Source organism: Bos javanicus, chromosome 9 (assembly GCF_032452875.1).
Source record: "Bos javanicus breed banteng chromosome 9, ARS-OSU_banteng_1.0, whole genome shotgun sequence".
Taxonomy (NCBI): Eukaryota; Metazoa; Chordata; class Mammalia; order Artiodactyla; family Bovidae; genus Bos; species Bos javanicus.
The window spans coordinates 75,984,840-76,009,845 of record NC_083876.1 but is presented as its reverse complement, the minus strand read 5'-3'; the positions used below and the strand labels follow the sequence as shown (position 1 = coordinate 76,009,845).

The 25,006-nt window shown below is 43.8% G+C and overlaps 1 protein-coding gene across 2 annotated transcripts in view; it reads right to left on the bottom strand.

Annotated features, from left to right (window-relative positions):
• The window catches only part of ARFGEF3 (ARFGEF family member 3), a 177,229-nt gene extending 152,519 nt beyond the window's left edge, over positions 1–24,710 (bottom strand). For both annotated transcript variants that reach the window (XM_061428114.1, XM_061428116.1), the window contains exons 1-2: positions 24,544–24,710; positions 18,518–18,569 (exon numbers count right to left, since the gene is read on the bottom strand). In XM_061428114.1, coding sequence (XP_061284098.1) covers positions 18,518–18,569; positions 24,544–24,628 — 137 coding nt within the window. In that variant the 5' untranslated portion in view covers positions 24,629–24,710. The remainder of the gene's footprint in view (positions 1–18,517; positions 18,570–24,543) is intronic.
• Positions 24,711–25,006: the final 296 nt, after the last annotated feature.

Here is a 25,006-nt window from a genome sequence, read left to right as displayed (position 1 = left end):
CCTGGATATACCAGTGTGAAAGGCCTACCTCCAAACTGGGTATTATAAGAGGAAAATAAGCCCCATCTCATTTAAATCACTGTTAGGCTTTCTATTATTTACCACTGAATGCACTTATAACCCATACACCACTCTGATAAAACTTATCCCTAGAGAAGAGCCAATATTTAAGTAACCTCATATGTGCCTCTGCTTCGACATGTTGACCAAAGGTGAAAGGGGAAATGAAGGAATAGATAGGGGCATTCATTCCTATCCTAACACATCTAAATGACAGGTATTCAGCAAATATGCAAAGACATAGAATATACTAGGTAAAAGAACAATTTTCAAGTCAGATCTGTATTTGAACCACTATTGTATATTAGCTATGTGTGTGTGTGTAAGTTGCACAGGTGTATCCAACTCTTTGTGACCCTATGAACTATAGCCCACCAGGCTCCTCTGTCCATGTGATTCTCCAGGGAAGAATACTGAAGCGAGTTGCCATTCCCTTCTCCAGGAGATCTTCCCAAACCAGGGATCAAACCCAGGTCTCCTGCACTGCAGGTATGTTCTCTACCAACTGAGCCACTGGGGAAGCCTATATTACCTATGTAACTTCAAGCAAATGGTTTTTACCACTCCAATCTGTTTTATCATTAAAACATAGGTTATATTAGAATCTATTATATTTATTATAAAATTTAATAAAGACAATACATAAAGTCACTAGTACAATTCTCAGCGTAGATTAAGGCTCCAAAATTGGTAGCCTTCAGTACCGTGGGGGCAGCAACATTATATATATATACCAGGGCCCCTGAGTATAAAGACAATGGCATTTAGGGTCTAGCTTGTGGAACACACAAGTAAATCAGTTATTTCTGCTGGTGGGACAAGGCTATGATATCTGCCTGTGTACCCACACTGTAGGAGAGAAACTTGGCCCCATCTCCCAGCGCCCACATCTTTAGATGCCCCAGTTGTTTCAGCTCTCCTATTCCACCAGTTACCAAACACTCAATTTAGATTCCAACTTGACCTGCAGAAGAAATAAAAAGGACAACAAAATGGCCAAACGACAGCCAGAAAAGAGGGAAAAGATCCCACTAATAGATCTTCAGGTTTGTTCACAACTGCCGTGTTCACTGGGCAATCCTCCTACCCTCGGGTCCCTAAGGGTCAGGGGGATTCCTTTAGGAGAGTATACCGGGGAGGGTGCTTTCAGGTGGAAGTGACAGGAGATCCAACTTCCCTGAGAGGCTTAAACAAGGAGGCAGGCTGGCTTCAGGATAGGTTAAGTCCATGCTCTTATGGCACAACCAAGAACCCAGGTTCTTTCCATCTTCCTGCTAATCCACCCTCAATGTGTCAGCCTTATCCCCTGGCTGGCTCCCCTCATAGAGGCAAAGCAGCTATAGTTGCTACAAGCAACACACAAATGTGACAAGTTTCAGAGGAAGACAACTTCAACCTTCATAGGACTGAGAGAGCATCTCTCATACTCCATTTTGATACATGGGGTACAGGGCAAGCCCATAGCCAGACAAGCTGGTCCAGGCTGCAAGGGGGCAGCCTCCTCTGAAGCACAGGGCTTGGGGCTACTTATTATCAACCTGCTCTTGATGATAAGGGCAAGTTCCTGGGATTTCTGTGGTGGTATAGTGGATCAGGGGACTTCCCCAGTGTTTCAGTGGTAAAGAATTTGCCTACAATGCAGGAGATGCAGGAGACATGGGTTCCATCCTTGAGTTGGGAAGATTCCCTGGAGGAGGGCATGGCAACCCATTCCTGTATTCTTGCCTGGACAATTCCATGGACAGAGGGGCCTGGCAGGCTACAGTCCATGGGTCGCAAAGAGTCGGACACAACTGAAGTGACTGAGCACAGTACAACACAGCATAGTTGATGAGAGTCCACCTCCTGATGCAGGGGACACGGGTTCAATCCCTGGTCCGGGAAGATCCCACAAGCAGTGAGGTGGCTGACCCTGTGCACCAAAACAACTGAGCCCGCATGCCCAGAGAAGCCATGGCAATGAGAAGCCCGAGCACCATAAGCAAAGAGTAGCCCTGGCTCCCCGCAACTAGAGAAAGCCCACACACAAAAATGAAGATTCAGCACAGCCAAAAAGAAATCTTTTTAAAAAAAAGTTTAAAAAGGCAGTTCCTGATACCCAGTCAGACCTGTTGGGGGTAGGGGACGGTTAGGCAAACAAAGGTTTCTGTTCCACAGAAAAATAATGGTTCTGGTTCCCTATTCCAAATGCCAGAATTTCTTTTAAAGAATATTTGTAAGGGCCACAGTGAAATTTTCCAGATCTTGCCAATTCTGGCTTTGTTTATAATTCCCAAAGATCAATTAGGCCTCTTTGTATTCTTGGAAACTGGAAATAACACTTACTTAAATCCAGATTCTTATCTGCTTCTTTGTTCCCAGAGCTTTGTTCTCCAATCTAACAATCACACTTTGAAACTCAGCACCGGAAATAAAACCACCCTCAATCATGCTACCAAAACACTGTCAGCCTATTTTATTAAAGGGAAGTTTCACTTATGATTTGTTGTCCATTCTGCAAAATACTGTCTCATTTGATATCTTATGGAAACTTTAGAAGATGCCAGAAAGGAGGACATTGTTCACAGGATTATGATGGGGCAATTTCCATGGCTAGTGGTTCTAAAAACTCCCAGTTACAATTTCACAGGTCTGTGAGGCAGGAGAACAGACAGCCACCTCCTGCCAAAGCTTAGCCGCATGTTGCTGCGCAGGCCTAAAGCTTTGCGGGCCAAGACAAGGCCCTGAGAAGGCAGGGTTGAGGGCAACTCCTGTTCTCAGAAAAGAGGAAGAATTGGTTGATTCCAGAGAATCAATGATTTAAGATTCTGGCTTCTGACATGCAGAGAAATAGTTCTCAAAATATAGCCTAGACTCCTGAGACCTTGTCAAAGGTCCATAAAGTCAAAACTTTCACTCTCAATCTCTTAGGAGTATAGAGTAGAGTTTATCAAAAAAGAATAATGCACAATTATTCAAAAAAGTGATTAAAATCCCCTTCCTGTTTTAAACCACTTATCTGTATAGGCTGGATTTGCTTTATCTACTTCAACCAAAGCAACAGACTGTAACAGATTGAATGGAGAAGCAGAGCTGAGAATCCAGCTGTTTTCTATTAAACCAGACAGTAAAGAGATGGGCAAAAATGCAAAACTCTCCTACATTTGTTTTCAAAGCAGTTATTTTTCATGAAGGCCTTCTTTGGTGGCTCAGGGGTAAATGCAGGAGACACAGGACTCGGGTTTGATCCCTGGGTTGGGAAGATCCTCTGGAGTAGGAAATGGCAACCCACTCCAGTATTCTTGCCTGGGAAATCCCATGAACAGAGGAGCCTGGTGGGCTACAGTCCATGGGGTCACAAAAGAGTCGGACATGACTTAGTGACTAAACAACAACTACTTTTCATTAAGGGAAAAAAAGTCTTTACAGGAGACATGCGATGGGCTTATTTTTAATGAACTAAATATTTTTAAATTTCTATTTTAATGCCTAACATGGTAAATACATGACTGAGTAACACTTCACATTTAATGTGGTAAATACAATCCAAAAGATCTTAAGTTCTCTGGGAGCCTCAGTTTTTAAAAGTGTCAAAGGTCTTGAGACCAAAATGTCTGAAAACTGCTGCATTGAAGTAACGAACCAACTGAAACCAAGCAGGGCCCTATGGGGCTCCTAAGCACAGAAGCCTCCCTGTCCCTCATTTCTTATTTGTAGGGAGCAGACTCCAGCCTCCGCAACCTTCCAGGAGTTCCAAAGGGCAGACTCAAACAGTTGCTGATATGGGAAGGGAAGGCAGGCACAGACAGGGGAGCTATAGCCAAGATACAATAATGTAGCCTTGGGGCAGGGTCCTGGTTCCCCTCAAGGGATACCCCTAACATTATGTTTGCACTCTCCACAGAACTAAAAGAGTCAACAAATGAAAGGGGTTAGCGTTCTTGCCAGAGAAGACCACCTGAAGCCAGAGTAAAGGAACCAGAGAAACTTATTGAGAGACCACCAAAGGCCAGATCAGAGGAATCAGAGAAGCTTAGGAGAAGACCATTTGCGACCTGCTTAAAGGAGTGCAGACCCTGCAGATACACTGGTATTATCAGCAACCCCACCCTCAAACCATTGCTACAAAACTCCTCACCAAATCCTCCCAGGTTGGGATGTACAGTTTTTGAGGGGCACGTGCCCATTGTCTCTCCCTTTGCCTGGCAAAGCCATAAAACTATTCTTTTCTATCAACACTTCACCCAAAACTCTGTCTCCCCAGATATGACTCAGCACCAGTGCACAGAGGCAGAGTTTTCAGCAGAATAAAGAAAATGTGATTAGCGGGGCTCTGCACCCAATTCCTATGGGAGAGTCCCCACCACCACCGAGCAACTCTCTGACATCAGCGAGGTGTCCTACAATTCAACTCCAAACACTGTCTACCCAGAGACAGCATCAAATTTCACAGCCAAGTGCCACGAGGCTCACTCCTCTACACCAGCTTCAGACGCCAATCACCCGTCTAGGTTGTCGCTTGTGCTTCTGTTGGACCTGGCACAAACTGGACATTCCAAGCACACCCTCTTTAGGTTGGATTAATTTGCTAGGGCAACTCTGAGAACTCAGAGAAACATCTTACTCACCAGATTACCGGTTTATTATATAAGGAGATAACTCAGGAACAGCCAGATGGAAGAGAAGCAGAGGACAAGGTGTGTGGGAAGGAGCTTCCCGGCTCTCTCCAACGTGCTCCGCTCTCTGCGAGACCTCCAGGAGGAGGCTTTCTGCGTTCTGGAAGCTTCCTGAGGCAGGCATGAGCGATTAAATCACTGGCTCTAGGCTACTGAACGGAATCTCCAACCTCTCTCCCCTCTGCAGAGGTTGGAAGTGGGGGCTCCAACACTTGCTTCACAGGCACCCAGCCCTCCCTGGAGTGCTTTCCAAAAGGCACTCATTAACCTCATTAACAGAACAAAATCACCTGTATGGCTTTTGTCAGGAAATTTCAAGAGTTTTAGGCGTTCTGATGCCAGAATGGGATGAAGACCAAATACCATTGACCCTTGAACACTTTAGGGGTGAGGGATGGCAACCACTTGTACAGCAGAAAATCCAAGCATAACTTTACAGGCGGTTTCTGCAGTCTTGGTTATGTCCGTGGATTCAACCAACCTCACATGCTACTGTAGTGTGCATGAAGTGAAAAAAGTCTGTGTATAGAGCTTCCCTGGTGGTCTAGTGGTTGAGAGTCCGCCTGCCAGTGCAGGGAACAAGGATCCTATCCCTGGTCCGGGAAGATCCCACACGCTGAGAAGCAACCAAGTCCGTCACAACTACTGAGCCAGCACACCCTGAGCCTGTGCTCCGCTAGAGAGGCCACCACAATGAGAAGTCTGTGAGCAGGACGAAGAGGAGCCCCTGACTGCTGCAACTAGAGAAAGCCCATGCGCAGCTACGCAGACCCAGTGCATCCAAAAATAAATATTTAAAAAATAGAGGAGCCTCCCAGTTCAAACTCGTGTTGTTCAAGGGCCAGCTATGTGTGTGTGTATAAATATATTATAAATCACAATATCACAGTGATTTACATATACAAACACAATGAAAAATTAGTCAGCTACAAAAAAAAAAAGGAAATCCTGCCATTTACAACAGTATGAATGAGCCTTGAGGACAGTATGCTAAGTGAAAGAAGTCAGGAAAAGATGCATGACCTTACTTACATATGGAATGTAAAACAATTGAACGCATAAAAACAAAGTGGTGGGCGGTGGTTACCACAGCCACGGGGTGTGGGGATGGGTGAAAGAGGTCAAAGGGTACAAAATTCCAGTTAGAAGATGAGTAAGTTCTGGTCATCTAATGTACAAAATGGTGACTCTGTTTAATAATAATGTATTATATATCTTAAAATTGCTAGGAGAGTTCTCACCATGCACACACAAACAATGTGAGCTGATGAATATGTTAACTAACCTTATTGTGGTAATCATTTCACAATATGTGCTTAAATAATCACATTGCAGACCTTAAATTCCCACATTTTATCTCAATAAAGTATATATATATGTGTGTGTGTATGTGTGCGAGTGCCACAGAGGGTCCTGAGACAAGCCCCATGGGCACAGCTGCTCTCCTGCTAGGATGCTGAGGAGATATGAAAGATGGAGGAGGTAAAACAGAGGCTCTTCCCTGCAAGGAGGTGGGAAGCAGGCATGCTGAGCCCTTGCTGGGGAAACCCAGTCCGCACCTGTGGCCTGCGATGGGGTCTCTCCAGATCTCTCTCCTCCACATCTACAGCTCAGTCCACGATCATAGCGGGGAAACAGACACCTACTTTCATCAGTGTCCATCCTTCCATGTCCTCCTCCATTCACACAAGCTGACAGGCACAGTGACTAGCTGAGGGGCCCAGTGGTCCTACATGGGAGAAGCAGGACCTAAGGTATCATGATGCTTCCTTCCCCTTCAGCAAGCGGTGGGCTCTTACAGGAGAGTTTCTGTTTTGTTTCCCACTGTGTTCCCAGCACATAGAATGTTGCTTGCTTGGCCCTGGCTCCAAACCCAGGGTACCCGTCCCCCCCAACCCACAGCTTTCTCCCCAGAGCTGAGATCTCCCTTGAAATCTCTTCCTACTACCAATCAGGGTTCCTGGTGCCGCCAATAGAGATGTGGACGTTCAAGACCCGGAGATGCAAGGCAATCAGCAGGAACAAATATTTATAAATGCGTCCATTGTACTGACTGCTCCAGCACACACACCTTAAACTAACAATCGCTTTCTTTCTTAATCAAATATCCTATTGACTTTAATTACAGCTGTATTTTTACTACCTCTGAAACACATGAATGCTCTCCTCCTCCTTTTAAGCAAATGTCATGTTACTGGCCTTATAGTCCACAACCACCTTTATTTCAGAGATGAGATGGAGTGAAAGTCCAGTAGGGTCAGCCGCCCTCCACAGTCCAACTTAGGCGGCCTCTGTGCTCAGGCCCCTCCCTCTGCCTGCTCTCCCATGACCCTTGGGCCCAGTTTCTCAGCTTCTCTATCAACCTTTCTGAAATGAGCACATAAAACCCCTTTTGTTTTCGAAGGACTTTCCTCCCAGCTGGTAAATATAGAAAAAGAAAATGGGGCTTACAAAGCAAAGGAAGCAATGGGCAGAATTTTAAAAATCTTTGAAATACAACAGTTCTCTGGATATCATTAACTTAAAAATGAGCCTGTATTTAGAGCCACTCTAAATACAACTGTTCTAGAAATATTCCTTTAGTTTAGGCCATACAATGAACCCTACCGTAAGTTTTCCCTTGGTAATTCTGCAGGCTTGCTCATCTTGTGTGCACATGCTCAGTCGCTTCAGTCATGTCTGACTCTTTGCGACCCTATGAATTGTAGCCCACCAGTCTCCTCTGTCTATGGGATTCTCCAGGCAAGAATACTGGAGTGGGATGCCATGCCCTCCTCCAGGGGATCTTCCCAACCCAGGGATCGAACCCTCAGCTCCTGCATTGGCAGGCAGATTCTTAATTGCTGAGCCACTAGAGAAGCCCTTGCTCATCTTAACCATCCCTAAAGCAAGCATCTGAGTTGCTAGACTCTTCCCTCTGTCACGGGAGCCAAAACTTGGAGACATGAGGGTTCATTTTTTAATCACATAATTACCCAGGCTTCCCAGTGGGTATTCACATCAATCCCAGACTAGTGTCTCTTTCATCTTAACTCTCTTTTTGCCTTACAGAGAGGAAAAGTCAATTTTGATCATTTCCTGGCAAAGTCACATCTACACATTTATCTCAAAAGCTCTAATAAGTTATGGCTCGCCCCTCAGTCTCTCCATACAAGATACTCCCTCTTTAAAAGCTCCAGCTCCTTGGAAATTGCACTTAAAACTGTTTTCAATACAAAGTGACCTCATTGATATTCCTACATTAGTAAGTTGTATTCATGGGTGTGTGTGCATGCTTCAGTTGTGTCCTACTCTTTGTGACCCCATGGACTGTAGCCCACCAGGCTCCTCTCTCCATGGGATTCTCCAGGCGGGAATACTGGAGTGGATTGCCATGCCTGCCTCCAGGGGACTGTCCCGACCCAGGGATCGAACCCACTTCTCTCCTGTCTCCTGCATTGGTAGGCAGGTTCTTTACCACTAGCGCCACCTGGGAAGTCCTATTCATGGGATGAGCAGTAGCTAAATATAGCCCATTTTCCAAGAGCACTTTTCAATCATGGTGCTTCATCAAATAACTTATTGCATGAAATTTAGTTTTATATATCTCAGCATTTCACATAAATTACAAAGCAGAAAACATGAACTTCTGTGTTGTCCATAATGGGAGAGGTAATACTCTGTAATGTGTTAAGAATAGCCACTTTGACTCTAACAACTCTGACTCTGTCCCAGCCTGGTTCAAGGAGTCTTTCCAAGTCTCAGGACTTCCCCTATCTCACAAGAGAAAAGGCAGGATGGAGACCAGCATGCTTATTAATATCTAAGAGTCCTTGGCACAAAATAAAGGTTGAAAAATATCAACGTAGGTTCTAGCATCCCAAATTTAGTTGAGAACATGTGAATCACAAGCAATTAAGCATGCCAAGAGGCATCATATTAACAGAGTACTGAGTTATAAAATCAGTAATAGGAGATCTCCTGTGTGAAGACTGGAAAAACATACATCAGAGCACTGTGTAATTACATAACCCTACTGAGTTAAGTCTGAGTACACACAAATAGGCGCTACAATACAAATAGGAAATATTTAATAAAGATATCCAAAGAAACTAAACAGGATTCTAGTCTTTGCACCATTCCCAGTAGAAAGGTTTTGGAGAGTGAGAGATACAAACACCTCACCGAGTCATTTACGTCACTGAATCAACGAGCTCCAGTCCCTACCAATCTCTCGGAATCCGTTTTTTTTAACTCATCAATACAAACAATTTCTCAAAGGCATACTCTGAAGTGAAAGCAGGAAATTTGGACCTAAATTGCCTGTAAGACACAATTATAAAAAGCAAGCACAGAACCACCCATACAGCAAAAATCCTACCTTCATTCCACTCAAAAGGAATGAAAACTGAAGAAAGAAAATTTACGATTGGACTGTTACACGTTTTCTATGTTTCCTTCTAACACTTTCCTTTAGAGCCAAATGCCATAAAATAAAGGCATCAACCATCTGTTATAATGGAAGGATGAGTGGCCATGGCTGGTTTTGCTCACATCCCAAAATATCACTCAAGCCCAACAATCCCTACCATCCCAGCTTGGGTAGGTTATGCACTTCTCTAACTGACCACATCATTTAAAGTGCTTTGAGGTCCAGGGCTATTAAGAAGAGGAAGCTTTGTAATTGAAAGTTAATTGTAGGTCTTCTTTATCAAAGAGGTTAGAAAATGAAAATCATTAGAATTGGCTTTATAAGCTGGCATATACACAGAAGGAGTTGCTTGTAAGTTAGGAATAGTATTGTCATTTATACGATGCTAAAAAGTGATAGGAATACTCTTTGTTTCCATAGAGGTAGGGAAAGGAATAAAAGGAGAAAAAAAAAGACTAGATCTTTGGGGCACCTTGATTTCTAATATGGATTTCAGCATCCCCACCACTCACAAGCACTGACTTACAGGCTACTTATTGGCTATAACACATGCCACTTTCTCCCTGCCAACTGGTTTTTGTGGCCAGAAATGTCATTCTGCTCACCTGTTTAGAGGAAGCTGGATCCCAGGAAGCTGGCACAGTTCAGGCTGACTCCGTGGCAAGTTCTTTTTCACTTAAATGATTCCCACTGACCCAAGGCAAGATTGATGGCTCCCTCCATATTTCCCTTCATGACTGGGAACGATAAAGACTTTGCTAAGACTGAAAATGAGCCAGACTTAGACTAACTAAAGTATCGTAAGCATCCTATTCCTTTTTTTTCTGGTGCCGAACCAGCAAAAGATCAGGAGTCAAAACTTACATGTGTGTGCCTCTGCAAAGAGAAGTCAGCCACAGAGTGGAGGAAAACCAGAAATCACCAAGAGAAGACCTCAAGATGAGTTCAAATCCAGAAGAAGCACAGGTACTTGCAATTTACCTGGACTAACATAGAGGCCTCATCAGAAGCACCTGTCCTGCATTTATGCTAACATCCTCCGTTCAGTTAGCACGAGCTGAAGACAGGACCTGGAAATCCTACACTGGCAGCCTCTGATTCCGCCTCTTGACAGTGGGAGGTAGCAAGGGGAGCCCAACATTTCTCCATGTCCTCAGAAAGGCAGAAACAACAATGATGAGATTGAAACTGCCTGCAAAAACCCACTGATCCATGTGAAATCACACACAGTCCTTCCCAGTTGATACGGAGACAATTATTTCTTCAATTAAAAAACAAACAAAAAACTTGCACAACCTGTAGAAGTTGCTGCAGGGTTCAAAGCACAGAACTAAAGCCCTAAAACAGATAAAAGCAAGAGAAAAACAATTAAAGCCTTACAAAGAATAGGAAGCTATTACAGATGGTTCTTTCCAAACATGAATGCTAATGAGCATGTTCCCACCCTCCATGAAAAATCAGTAGGTCCCTAAATCAAAACAAGGAGGAACCTGTCAGCATCTGGGCTGAAAGAAGTGTCTGGACTAGGCAGGCAAAATGAAGCCTCTAGAGCAGGGGTCCACAACCTCTGGGATCTAATGCCTGATGATTTGAGGTGCAGCTGATGCAATAATAATAGAATAAAGTGCACTTGAATGTAATGTAATTACTTGAATAAATGTAATGCACTTGAATCATCCCGAAACCATCCCCCCTCCCCATCCATGGAAAACATGTCTTTCATGAAACTGGCCCCAGGTGCTAAAAAGGCTGGGGGCCACTGCTCTACAGGGCTGGGCAGAGGCTTAGCCAGCATGGGGATGGGAGGGAGTGGGGGACACATATAAGGACAAATGGGAAGTAGGACTGTTAAATATTCTTTCTGGGAATTGCAACTGGCAGGAAAAAAGCAATTAGGCTGAGGTTGGCTCTGAAGAATCATGGAGAAGGTAAGCAAAATGGCAGCTGGGTCATGGCTGCAGTGATGTCTGGGATTGTCCCCAAAGGCACTGAGAAATGCCAATAGGAGGTTTGCTGCCAATGGCTGCCTTTGAACGAGATTGAGCGAGGATTCCCTTGATGGTTTTATCTCATCTGGACCAGTCCTGTCGTAAGTTACCTGGACTCAGAGAAAGGGAAAATCCTGGACTGGAGAGGGATGGAGGTGGAGACTCTTTATTTCTTTAGAACAGAAATTTGACTCCAAGTCAAATTCACACTGGGGCGGTTGTAGGCAGGCAGAGTGCCTCATCCAGGTGGGCCAAGGACTCTTCATGGGAACCTACTGAGAGCTGAGCCCCTTGTATATTCAGTGTCCTTTGACACAGACTGTAAATCAGGTCATGATATTAATAACTACCACAAACCCTCAACCTCAATCAAACGAGACATTAGACTAGCCAGGGCTTTGATTGAGAAGAGAGTAAGGGGTTTAAGACTGTACTGGCTGAGGTCAATGGATAGGGTGTTGGATTTCTGGTCTACTCTTTGGGAACCATCCTTTCAGCCAATGAGATATTTGAGATTCTACTGCTAAAGTACAGGTTCTTCCAAATACTATGACACAGATTCTTCCAAATGCTGTTTTCCAAGAATCTAGGAGATGAGGACACAGGTTCACTGAGATGCACAATGCAGGGTCTGGAGAGGCATTTCATCCTCTGAACATTTAGAGGGCACTGAACTAGGAGGTAAAAAGATGAAAAATTTATGTATATGAACTCCTTGAAAAAAGGGTCTCAAACAGATCCCCTAAACAATTCCCAGCCTGACTGGTAAATGCCATGACAAATTCATGACAGAAACAGTGAAGGCACAAAGGAAAGAAGGATCCCTTTCACTAACCATAGGTCAGTCTTCAAGGATAAGTAGTAACAGGAAGTGAGGAACACTGCATAAGACACACAGCGAACAACTGTGATGAAAAAAGCTCAGAAAACACGTCCCTAGTGTTTCAGTGTCCCATATAAAGGGGAGCATTGGATTGCTAACCACAGACCTCGAGACCTGCTGTCTTGGTCCTGGCATGCAAAAGGAAGAGGACTCGTAACAAGTATGCTCTATTTCAGTTTATGAGATAACTCCCACAGGAGGAGGGGCAGAGACTGGGAAATGCCCTCAGTAAAACTCTAGTTTTATACCCTCTTGAATGTGCACATGACTAAGACCATGTTTAGGGTTCTTACTAAACATGGTCTTGGTCATGGGAAGAGCTTGTTTCTCTGATGGTCAGATGCCAGCAGAGGGACTGAGCATTTCCAGCCAAGACTCAGAAGCAGAAGGACACTATAGGAGTCCATTGGAAAGGGAGGGACGTTCCTCAGGAACTTGCCAGCAGGTCAAGAAGGATCTAGAAGAGCCAGTGACTGCAAATAACAATGATACCGAATGGTCCACAGAAATGACATAAGCCCTTTTCCTTTTAATACATAGGGTTAGAAAAAATATAAGTTCTTCAATATTTCAGAGAGAAAAACATCAGACAGATCTAGGTATCATCATAACCAAGCCATCACAAAGACAGTGGGCAAGAAAGGGAAAGACCAATGTATCAACTTGCAACAAGTTAAACATTACAGAAGTTGTGGCCCCTCCAGGTGGCTGGTGACAGCCTCACGAAACACAGACACTAGCCCTGAATATTCATAACAAAACCCAGAGCAGCCCCGAAAATTCCATAACTGATCAGGTTACTTTGGTTACATTACTTGATTTCCAAACCACGGCGGGAAAAGCAAGAGGTGTAGGGTGAGAGAAAGTAGAAAAAAGGAAAGAGAAAACATTTAATATTGTTAACTATTAATAGTTCTTGATCAATAGCTTCCAAGTCTCATTTCTTACTTGGCTGAAAAACCAGCAACTAACAATGATGGAGTCAGTAACTGCTGGACGGAACTTGACTTGGGCAGAGATATTTTATCAAGTCTGTCAACTTGGAGGGAACATCCTAAGCTGCCTTCTGCCAGTCAAACAAGAAGGCTGAGGAAAAGATAACCGCAGCCTCAGGAAGGCCTCTTCCTTGAGCTTGGGCACACCACCACTGCCCACTGATTCACAGGTTTTATTCAACCCTGCAAAGACATGTAAGACCTGAGTTTAAGCAGAGAGAAAAGAGGGACTTCATGGTGGTTAAGAATCCAATTTCCAATGCAGGGGATGTGGGTTGAATCCCTGGTTGGGCAACTAAGCTCACACATGACTACTGAGCCCACTTTCTCTACAGCCCACTCACCATAACTATTCAACCTCAAGCCACAGCAAAAAGCATGGGCAACCAAAAAAAAAAAAAAAAATCTTAAAAAGGAGTGAGGGTTCAGGCTCCTCAAGGAGGAAGATAAGGATGCTTAAATCTCACCCCCAAGATCAAAAAGCAAGACTATGGGCAGGAAGGCGGAAAGATGTTCAAGTGAGTGTCTACTGACAAATTCAGGAAATACTCTACAGGGTGAATTCCCCGGCCCTTCCCCCATCCCTGACGCTGAACCTCACTGCTACTCTACGTGAATCCCCATCCTGGTTGCTAAGGCTGCTCACTGTATCAACAATAAGACTGGGCATTTGTTCAGTGAACGAGCCTGGGGCAGAAATAAGCAATGCCTCTGACCACTCCATTCCATCTAAAACCTTTTTTCATAGGTTTCTCTCATACAGTGCCCTAGGCATGACCAAATCCAGTCACCAGAGTCACTAAAATCATTCACGTGACTTGTGGACTTCCACTTGCACAAGAAGTCCTCAGAGCAGTCAATGGTAAAAGAAAAAAAATTAAAAAAGAAAGATAATACAACCTTAGTTCTTTCAAGGTATCAATTTTCTTCTGGTTTGAACTACCATTACTAATGTACACAATTGATCAGAACAGTATTAGTAATTATCTATCAGAATGCTAACATATTTAACTTGAAAGACAATCAATGGCAAAAGAAAAAATGAGAAAAAAAGCACGGCAAAAGTATTTGATGTTTAATTTAGTCCTGATGGCTCATTTCAAAACCTGAAACAACAAAACATTTTTGCAAATAATCATTTCTAGGTGATTACATAACAAAAATGGAAACTGAATCTGAATACAAAATCAGAAGAATGCCAAGAAATAGTTTATGAATCTGGTTTCTTTCTCATATACTAAATATAACTGAAGAAAAAAATCATTAAAAAAGAAGTATAACTGAAGAAAAATAACAAATCCAAAATTTTACTTATAAGCAGACAATTATAGCACCTAAATTAAATTTTTTTTTTTTTAGTTTATTGTGCTCAAACAAGTTAAACACAGTACTGGACAGAGTAAGTGCACTGTGGGTTTAAAAATGCCTGGAAGAAGAATCAAAGGATTAAAGGAAAACTGATTTACCATAGAGGGGGAAAGTCAATTATGGTGTTTGTTTCCCTGATATCAAATAGTCAAGCAGATTCATTAATTCAATAGCTCATTTTTGTTTGATTATGGCTTATTTACATAGGCTAAAACAGGCTTTGAGAGGCTCCCAACTATTACAAGTCATAGTCAAACTGAAACGTTCTGATAGGCATAAAATTCCATAATCAATTTATACTTGCTGCCTCATAAGTGTTTTTTTCCCAGCTACATTTGTTTTCAGTCTCCTCTTGGAGAATATAAAACCTCTGAGAGCAATGCTTACATCTGCTGTGTCTCATTCATACAGCTCAGTTCTCTGTACAAGGATGCTTGATAGACTTTGCTGCACATCTGGAATGCAAAAACACACATTCCTCCATATAGAGGATGATATCAACAGCTCTCTATCATTCAGACAAACACTCTGAGTTATATTCTAATATTGGTGAAGACAGGTAAACACATACACACACATATATGTATTCATCTATGGTTCCTCATCTGGCATCCTTCCCATCAATTTTGTGACTACCTTTTACGGTCGTATCCTCATTCATCAGAGGGCAGACAGAAGAAGCATGAACCACAATCCCACAGACTCCAGAAAGAAAACAACAATCACAGAAAGCTAACCAAAATGATCATATGGATCACAGCCTTGTGAAGCTATAAGTTATGCTGTGCAGGGCTACACAAAGCAGACAGGTCACAGTGGAGGGTTCTGACAAAACATGGTCCACTGGAGAAGTGAATGGCTAACCACCCCAGTGGTTATTCTTGCTTCAAGAACCCCATGAACAGTATGAAAAGGCAAAAAATATGACACTGGAAGATGAGTCCCCCAGGTCAATAAGTGTTCAATATGCTACTTGGGAGAAACAGTTCCAGAAAGAATAAAGAAGCTGGGCCAAAGCTGGAAACACTCAGTTGTGGATGTGTCTGCTGATGATTTTTTTTTCTTTCTTTTTGGAAGTCAACCCTGAATATTCATTGGAAGGACTGATGCTGAAACTGAAGCTCCAATACTTTGGCTACTTGATGTGAAGAAGCACCTCACTGGAAAAGACCCTGATGCTGGGAAAGATTGAGGGCAGGAGGAGAAGGGGATGGCAGAGGATGAGATGGTTGGATGGCACCACTGACTCAATGGACATGAATCTGAGCAAACCCTGGGGGATAGTGAAGGACAGGGAAGCCTGGTGTGCTGCCGTCCATGGGGTTGCAAAGTCAGAATGACTTAGTGACTGAGCAACAACCTGTGATCATACAAGATGGCCAGCTGGCCCTGGGCTCAATGTCACGGACAAGTGTAATACTCGTGACTAAGCAGGGGACCAAACACAGCCCATTAATAATGTATTTTCTCCAGCTCTTTTGGTTCCACACCCACCAAGAGGTAGAAAATGCCAGTTGTCTTTTGATGCCCACTGTCCCAGGAGCCTCTTCTGGTATCATTGTCACTTTCTTCCTTCTAACACCGAAAGCAAACCTTTTATCACAGATCCACAACCATAGAAAGTTGCACCATAGCTTCAACAAACCCTTGCATAGAGAAACAACCTTTACAGCAGTGTCATCAAACATGTTTGCAAATTTTAAATACTATTTTTCACACATTTTAAGTTGACATTTAAATTTCTCAACCATAATTTTAATTCATTGCAAAGGCTGTAATTCTGGCATATTGGAATTAGTACAATTTTAATTAAAACATATCACTCACTTAAAGGTATCCAATAAAATCCAAATACCACACCAATTTGCAAATCAATTTGCAAACCATCAAAAAATACATGAACAAACTCCTCTTTGCAAAAAGCTGCACTGTTATCTCCTTGAACTTGGATTTCCATTTTACTCCCCACACAAAATTATCTCTCAATCGAATATGTTTAACACTTGATTTTATGAATTTTCCCATTATATTTCCCTGCAACAAAAATGTATATAAAGTGATTCTTAAAATTTTCCTCTGGCTGTAAGGCTTAAAATTGTTCCATTTTCTTCTTTGAGCTATCATTACTAATGCACACAACTGATCCAAACAACATTAATAATTACTTATAAGAATGTTAATATAGTTAACATAGAAATTAAAAATTTATTGGAAATGTATCTCTAAAGAAATGTACAGGATTTGTCTCTTTCTTCTCAACTAGTTAATATACTGATGAGTGAACACTCTCTACTGTTATGATGACTGAATTATTATATTATAATAATAATATAAATTCCATACATTTTTTTCCCACTTTTAAAGATGCAAGCACTAAGAAACCTTGTTTATATAAGTAAGAAAGGAATGAAGGAGATTCATCATCAACAAAATCTTTTTTCTTTGTTATAACCAGATTAGGTCCTCTTCCAATTTCACTGAAAGCCAAGAAATGAAAACTAACCTGCAAAAAGATGTGTGCCTTGGTCATTATATTCATCCCCTTTACCAACACAGACATTAATATTTTCATAGTTCTCTGTAGGTGGGAAGAGGGTTTTGCATCCCAGGACAACACACAAGGGGCAGAGTCAGGATGGGGTGGGAGACAGCTCTGCTGTCCTTTGTCAAGAGGGAGAAGGGTGACTGTAAGAGGTGAGATGGAAAAAAAGACACAGCAAAATCAGTTCTGAAGCAAATAATTTTAAGACAGGTTAACTATAGAAACTGGGAACCAGGAAATCATCCCCCTTCAACCATCTATGCCTTTATATCTCCTGGAGATTTTTTACATTCCTTTGTGTGCATGCATACCCCTGGAATACCCCTCCTCTGGGTTAAGAACGTTGCTGCCAGACATTCTATCTGTTCAGAAGAAAAGTACACTTGGTTTGATTAAAGCATGGATTCCGTTATACATGAATTGACTAACACACGAATGTATCAGCCTGTAGCAGGCACTACAGTAGAAGTAATACATTTTCTAAATAGACAGAAGCATAATTCTTTTTTCAATCTACTTGAAGAGAGAGAAAATATGTAATAAATCATAAGTGTCCTGACAATATAGAAACTATACTCAAAAAACTTAGTTTTTAATAATTGCAAAGAAAAATCTAAAAACAATCCAAATGTTTAATAAGAAAATTACCAAATAATTTATGTTGCAACAGCCATATAGTAAAAGAATATGCAATATTTCAAGAACAATGTTCTTCTATAGTGCTGACCAAAAAAAACCAAGCAGGAAACAAACCTGTAAATAAAGCCTCATATTAATTTGTAAAAATATGTATGTGTGTTGGGGGGAAGTCTGTTAAAGAGAAAGTCTGTTAAGAGAATCTGTTAAATTGTTTTCAGTGGTTATTCTAGGTTGGTGTAATTATGGGCAACTTTCATATGCTCTTTCCAAATTTCCACAAAAGGCATGTATTTCTCTCACAATGATGGAGGTAGCGGGAGTGGGGAGAGTTGAGGAACTGGGGAAATAGATTCGCTGTCTCAGGACTACTGCAGGTGGCCACAGAGTTTGTGAGATGGTATCCACCCAAGGGGCCAAAGAGAGCTTAAATCCATGCCACGCGGGGCAGGACTGCTTCCCCTCAAAGTGAAAGTATCTCCATCGTGTCTGATTCTTTGTGACCCCATGGACTATACAGTCCACAAAATTCTCCAGGCCAGAATACTGGAGTTAGTAGCCATTCCCTTCTCCAGTGGATCTTCCCAACCCAGGGATCAAACCCAGGCCTCCCATAAGGCAGGTGGATTCTTTACCAGTTGAGCCACTAGAGAAACCCAAAGTGGGCGCCGTTTCCTAATTCATGGTGGGAGACTAATCCACAGTCTCCACATCCACAGTCCACGTCCTCACTTAGGTTTTGGTCATTTCTCTCCTTGACCAATTTTATCCTTTCATCCAAGACTTCCACAGCTGGTTCCTTTGGAATACAGATCTCACTGACACTAAGACACTAGTGAAATACCCCGGTTCACAGACGCAGAAAGGTCAACAGTCAGCAACTGCAGTGCTATAAGCCAAAGAGGTTATCTGGGCCGTTCAAGAAAACATGGTGGGCCATTTTTACTTCTACTATATTCTACAACTCCAGTCTCCTTACCTCAGCAAGTGTGGGGGGATCTTGACAATGGTATCCACACCATCGAGGGTTTCTGCAAAAGGAAAATTACGAAGTTAAAAATAAATATGTGAGGACTAGGAATCTAAACTATACATAAATCTCACTATTAGTTTCTCCATCCACCCCCCCCAACAAAATTCCTATAATTATAGTCAATTCTCAACTATCTGCATGCAAATCATCCACACTTAAAAATTCTCTGCCTCTTCTAGCTCACAAGACTTCCTCTCAGAGGTTAAAAATTAGGACGCATTTCCCTTAGAGACAGAGTCAGTTCCTAACCTGAAACACAATGCCAATGTAATCTATTTACAACTGACTAAAAATGCTATATTCTTGCAATAACAATAGAGAAAGGAGAGCTATTTCCTCGAAAATACTGTTTTAATATCTTTAAATAATAACTTATACTTGAGAGACTTTCATGTTCACAAAGCACTTTATGTAACAGCTCATCTCACATTTATGACACAGCAGGTGAAACTTTTCAAAAATCACACAGTATTGAAGAAATCTGATTGGAAGGCTGACACCCAAATCTCATTAACCTCACCTGGATGCTCAACACTACCATTGCTATGGATATTCACACTCTTACAGCCTCCAATTATAGTGATAATGAAACATTCACTATTCTCTTTCAAAATAAAAGCTTTTCTATTTCAATAGATTTAACAATCCTGCACCCAAGTCCAATGTGTGTTTGTGGGACTGGGAGGTGGTAGGGGAGATGGTTCCCTCAACAAGCAATTCTCTGACACCAGCTGAGTGCCATACAATTTACCTTAACTCTGACACTATCTACCTGGAAAGAACGTAAGACCCCACAGGCTGGGCTCAGTCCTACAAGCCTGTAACACCCACTCCCCCTGCAACCTTCCCACCCCGCCACCTCCACACTTTCAGATGCCAATCTCAAGTCCTGGTTGTCACCTGTGCTTCTGACTGACTGGCTATAAATAAAAATTTCCAAAAACCCCCTCCTTAGGTTTAATTAATTAATTAATTAATTAGGAGCAGCTCAAAGGCCAGGCAGGTGAGTCTGGCCCAGCAGTCAGCAGGGCACAGCCAATATCCAGGATAACTTGATGCTGCTTCCCAAGAAGAGGGTCTGACAGCGAACAACCAAACCGCTGCAGTTTTACTCATCAGACAGGGAAGTTTATATTTAACTCAAGCTGTGCAACAGTGCCGAACCTTGCAAGTGCTAACCAAGAGTGAGAGGAAAGGGCAAAGAGAAAGTCACAGAGCAGCCATAATGAGCCCTCCCTATTCCAGAAGAGAAGTGGGTAGGAAGTTGCATTGGAGGAAGAAGTGGGCTGGTGTCAGAGGAAGGGGAAGCCCAGGGATCTAAACGTGGGTATCGCATTCTTAGAAACTGAACTGAAGTTGCGGCTCTGAAAGTGTTCAACTCCAGGTGGGCTGGGAGTCAGAGAAGAGGGTTCATAGCTAATTCTTGTGAAACACAAACTTTTAGGCTGGGGAAGAGCTGAAGCTTCCCAGGTGGCTCAGTGATAAAGAATCTGCCTGCCAATGCAGAAGCCACAGGAGACGTGGGTTCAATCCCTGGGTTGGGAAGATCCTCTGGAGAAGGAAATGGCAACTCACTCCAGTATTCTTGCTTGGGAAGTTCCATGGATAGAGGAGCCTGGCAGGCTACAGTCCATGGGGTCACAAAGAGTTGGACACGACTAAGCACACACCCACTATGGGAGCTGAAACTTCAAAGGAGACAGAAAAACTCAAGAGGCAGGCTCAAAACCGGCAGGGTGGGGCACAAGGGCAAGGTCAAGTAGATGCCCAGAGTGGCCAAGAGAACCTATAAGAGGGATGTGAGAGCGGTCTGTTACACTCTGAGGTCTGAGTACCTTATCCTTCAATAGGTGGAAGGACAGAGGAGAAGACTGGAGTGAGCTGAAGAGTGAGCAGGAAGGGAGGATGTGGACACAAGCACTACATCCACTTTTTAAGCAGTTTGGCTGTGAAGGTAGCAGACACTGAGGTTGGAAGGAAGAGCGGGTGGAAAGACGAGAGGATGAGGTTACATAGACCAGCCTTCTTCCTTAACTTGGTGTTCCAACTTCTAATTTTCTTTCTCTTCTCCATTTTCTAAATCAATTCAACAGGAGCCCCTGGTGTATGCAAAACACTCAAAGTTTCTAAAAGACGCGTAATCCAGTTCTAATGACCTGCCCTTCTATCCCATCCTGCCATTTCCAGCTCCCACACCTCCAGGACTGCCAGTCCTTGAAGGAGAATCTTCTCTCAGGCCCTCCACACAGTGGCCCAGTCCCTTTTTCTTTTTCTATTCCTTAGACCATTTCCTCACTGACAAGAAAAGTATATAACCTAGATAGCTCAAAATAGAGAAAAAATACATACATACTCCTTGCCAGTTAGTATGCAGCCATTAAGAAAACTGATTTTCAGAAACCAATTTTCAGAAAATGCTGAAGTTAAAATAAAAAATAACTAACAATCCACTATATGTGGTAAAAAACCTTTTGCAGAAGGGAAATACTCCAAAATATGATTAGTGTTTTCTATGGGTGATGAGATTATTTTCTTTATAGTGTTTGACTATTTTTCAATATTCTAAAATGAACATATATAACTTTTGTAACTAGAAAAAAAAGATTACTATCACTTAAAACCCAAATAAGTCATTAACATGTTGATTTATTTATGTATTGAACATGTGGCTCTCATATTCTAGGTGCACAAACAAGCCTAAGTGACAGTCCCTATGCTAGGGAAGCTCATGTCTACACTGCGGACATGTGTTGCTTTGGCTGACTACCATCCACTCACCTGCCTCTCAAGTTGCAAACCCTAATTTTGTTCTAAGGAAGCCATCTTTGGCTGACTCTGGGATTTCAGTGGGCCTTGTAGGCAGCTAGCCTGTTTCACTCCTTAGGTAGAGGACTGGTTCAGGGATACACACTCAACTCATCAACACCAAGGACTGGGCAGGAGTGACTGCAAGAGCTCCACTCCCTTCGGATGATCCCATGATTGGCCAAGTGGGAAGTGACCCCCTTCTCCTGTAATGGCCTAAACGTGGAGATGTGCGCTCTCTCTCCTAAGAGAGTTTTAGTGGTAGATGACTCCTCTCCCCTGTTATGATCTAAATGTCTTTCTCCTATAACAGTCCAAGTGGGAGATGACCTCTTTCTTCTGATACGGACTAAGCGTGAAGATGACCCCTCTCTCCCATGGTAGCTTTTATAAGAATGACTCTCTCCTGGGGTGGTCTAAATGTCATGGTGATCTCTCTCGCTTATAATGGCCCAAGTGTAAGATGACTACTTTCTCTGAGATGCTCTAAGTATGGAAACGACCCCTTTTTCCCATGAGGGTCTAAGTGGGGGACGAGCCCTCTTTCCTGAGATGGTCTAAGTGTGCTGATTGATGAACTCAAAGCTTTGGAGACTCACGTTGAGTGTGTTTGTCATCCCAAAAGAGCAGAGTAAGATCCTAGTAACAGTATCTAATCCCTGAACCAAACTCAACCCACAGCTAGCCTTCCAAGGGCTGTTTAGTTCATAGACTGAAAACATTCTATTTTGCTTTAAGTCTGCTTGAATTGTTTCTTTTTGTCTCCTAAATCCAATATATTTCTCAATCATCCTGCCCCTAAAAGAGTAGCTGTGGGCATAACCAACAATAATCCCCAAAAGCAGGTGCTCTAAGAGGATCCTGAGAGCAGAGCTAAGAGCCCAGAGAAGCACCGATTCACTTGCAGAGCTCAGGGGAGCCTTCATATGTGAGCTGAGCCTTGGGAGTCTGGAAAGGTAAGCCGTGGCAGAAGGACTAGCATGAGCCCAGGCAGAGGAAAATGCAGCACACAGCATGTACAAGAAAGTATATGGCTTACTGGGGACCGATGAACCCCTGCTGTGAGGGCGCCAGGAAAGAAGGCTGGGGCTAGATTCCAAAGAGCATTCTAAGGAATTCACACTTTAAAAAAACAGTATGGGGATTGAGGAGTGAAAAGTATTTTATAGCAAAAAAAAAAAAAAAAGATGGAACAGTGGAAAATGGACTGGAGTGGGAAAGAGAACAGGAAGCCATACCTTGATGTCTTTGTTTCTGCAGCTTTCTCCCTCCAACATACCCTCCTAACAAGCTAATTACAGGGAGGAAGCATTTTATTCATTTTTCTCTCCCCACCGCTCAGTACAGAGGAGGTCTTAATAAATCTTTGCTACACAAGCAAAGAAAAGCAGAAACCTACAGCTTACCCATTCTTCAAGTCCAATTGACTTCAAAAGCCCACCAACTCATACCAGTCCCCCCACCCCCACCCCTGACCCCACATTCACTCCCTCTTCTTTGATCTGTTTTCCTGGTTTACTCCTTCCAACCTGCACAATGAATGCTCCGAAGCCCTGTTGTTTAACTGTTTCATGCACTCCCCTCTCTTGCTGAGAACAGCCCCTGGGAAAAGAATCCCATTTACTCTTCCCATCAGGCTGAACTCCAGGCTCTGCTCACATTATCTAGCTGCCTCAGCTCCAGGCTTTTTCTTCAAGGACCTAAACTAGGTAACATTGAACTTTAACTTAAAAAGACGTAGAGTATCAAAATCCAAACATTAAAAATGCTAGATTCCTCTCCTCCCCCATGCTATCTAAATCTGCTTAACTTACAGCAAAATAATAACAAGTACACGTAAGAGCCTGTCTAGAGTGCAGTCAGGAGCTGCTAGATTATGTTACCCGGACATCTGTGACCTTTCATTTGAAGCCTTTGAGAATCTACCCCATCACTCGACTGATGACAATGGCAATGCAAAAACAGTACTGTGGCTTTAAGAGCCTTGCTGCTCACTTGTGTATCTGGTCCATTTTTTCCCCCCTCTAACAGTAAACAAATGGTCAAGTTCTGATTCTGCCTACAAGATAAACTTCCTAGATAACATTCTAGAAAATTTTGTGATGACAGAGTCTGTGAACACACACTCAAACATATGTGAATTCAGATCTTCTAAATACTAACCGAGATGCCGTAGAGCACCAACAGAATTCTCCATTTAGTAGAAAACCTGCTAACGGCCCTTCCCAGGCTGAGTGTCACGACAAACACTGATGGCTTTTTGGTTGAGAGAGAAAGGGATTCAATTTTCTGTTTTGACTGGGTAGCAACTGAGGAATCACATGCAGGCTTGGGGAAGGCCAGGGGCCCACAGAGCTGCCCTGGTTTCTTCTTGGTCCTTCCTTTTCTCCCTCCTCAAGCATCACTATTACCCCCAAGTACGCTCCTGACCCCCCTGAATTCCCATCCAGACAATTTTGATTGCCCACATTCTTGCCTAATTGAATGTTTTGCCGTTTTCTCCGAGGTTGAGTTCTACAATCCGAGTCTGACAATAAACACAAATTTGCTACCTGGAACTTATTTCAGTGCTTGCAGAGTTCACAAATCTTAAAATCAAATCTGTCTGAAGGGCAGACAACAATGGAACTGCAGAGGTAACGCCATCCCACCTGTATGTTATTTTTCATTTACAATAACCACGAAAGCTAATACTTCACAAGCTGGCCTCTATCAGGAAAAAGCAAATAAGCTGTTCCTTCCTGGTTACACTCGCCAAGGTACTGGAGACCGCGGCTGACGGTTCAACTTCCCTCTAACCCACAGGCGCTTTGGAATCAGGCCGGTGTTTTCCCACCGGCTTGTGATCCGAACTCGGAGATGGGTGACAGTCGTCCGTCGCGCAGGGGACGTGAAGAAAGGGGCCGCCAGGAGGGGAGCACGGCGGTTCCCCATTAAGGTTTGGGAGAAGATCAAGAGACCAGAAGGTAGGCGGATGGATGTACACGCCCGAATCCAAATTCGCACATCACCCATCAATTCTCCGAGGCAACTCTCGCAATTGCGCGAAAAAGCATCGGTCACAGCTGCTCAGCGAAAGCCCCCCACAGAGTGGCCATCACAGCCCTCCCCGGCGCGGCCCTCCGGGACCGCCGGCAGGTGCCCGGCGCCCCGCTCGGCGCGCTTACCCAGGGCCCAGGTGCAGCTCTCTTTGATGGCTTTGTACTTGCTCCCGGACGCCTCCTTCTGCAGCTTCCTTAGGATCTCTTCCATCTTGACCTCTGCCGCGGGCCAGCCGCCGACAGCTAGGGGAGCGCGAGCGAGGCCCGGCGGGGACGCCGCCGCCACCGCAGCCCGGCCCTGGGCGCCTGGGCGGCCGCTGCGCTCGCCCTGCTCCGGCCCGGCGCGGCGGCTGATGAATCACGCCCGCTCCATGCCGCCGCCGCGTCAGGCCCGGAGCCCCGCCCGCCGCTCCGCCCGCAGGGTCAGGTGCGCCCCGCGCGCCGCGATGGAGACGGCGGGCTGGGGAGCGGAGGCCGAGACCCGGGGCCACCCCCGGGGCACAGGGACTCGCGGAAAGCTGGTGGCGGATGTCCTGGGCTGTCTCGCCGGCCGGGCGTTGGCCGGGCTCGGCCCGAGGGAGCGTCTGGT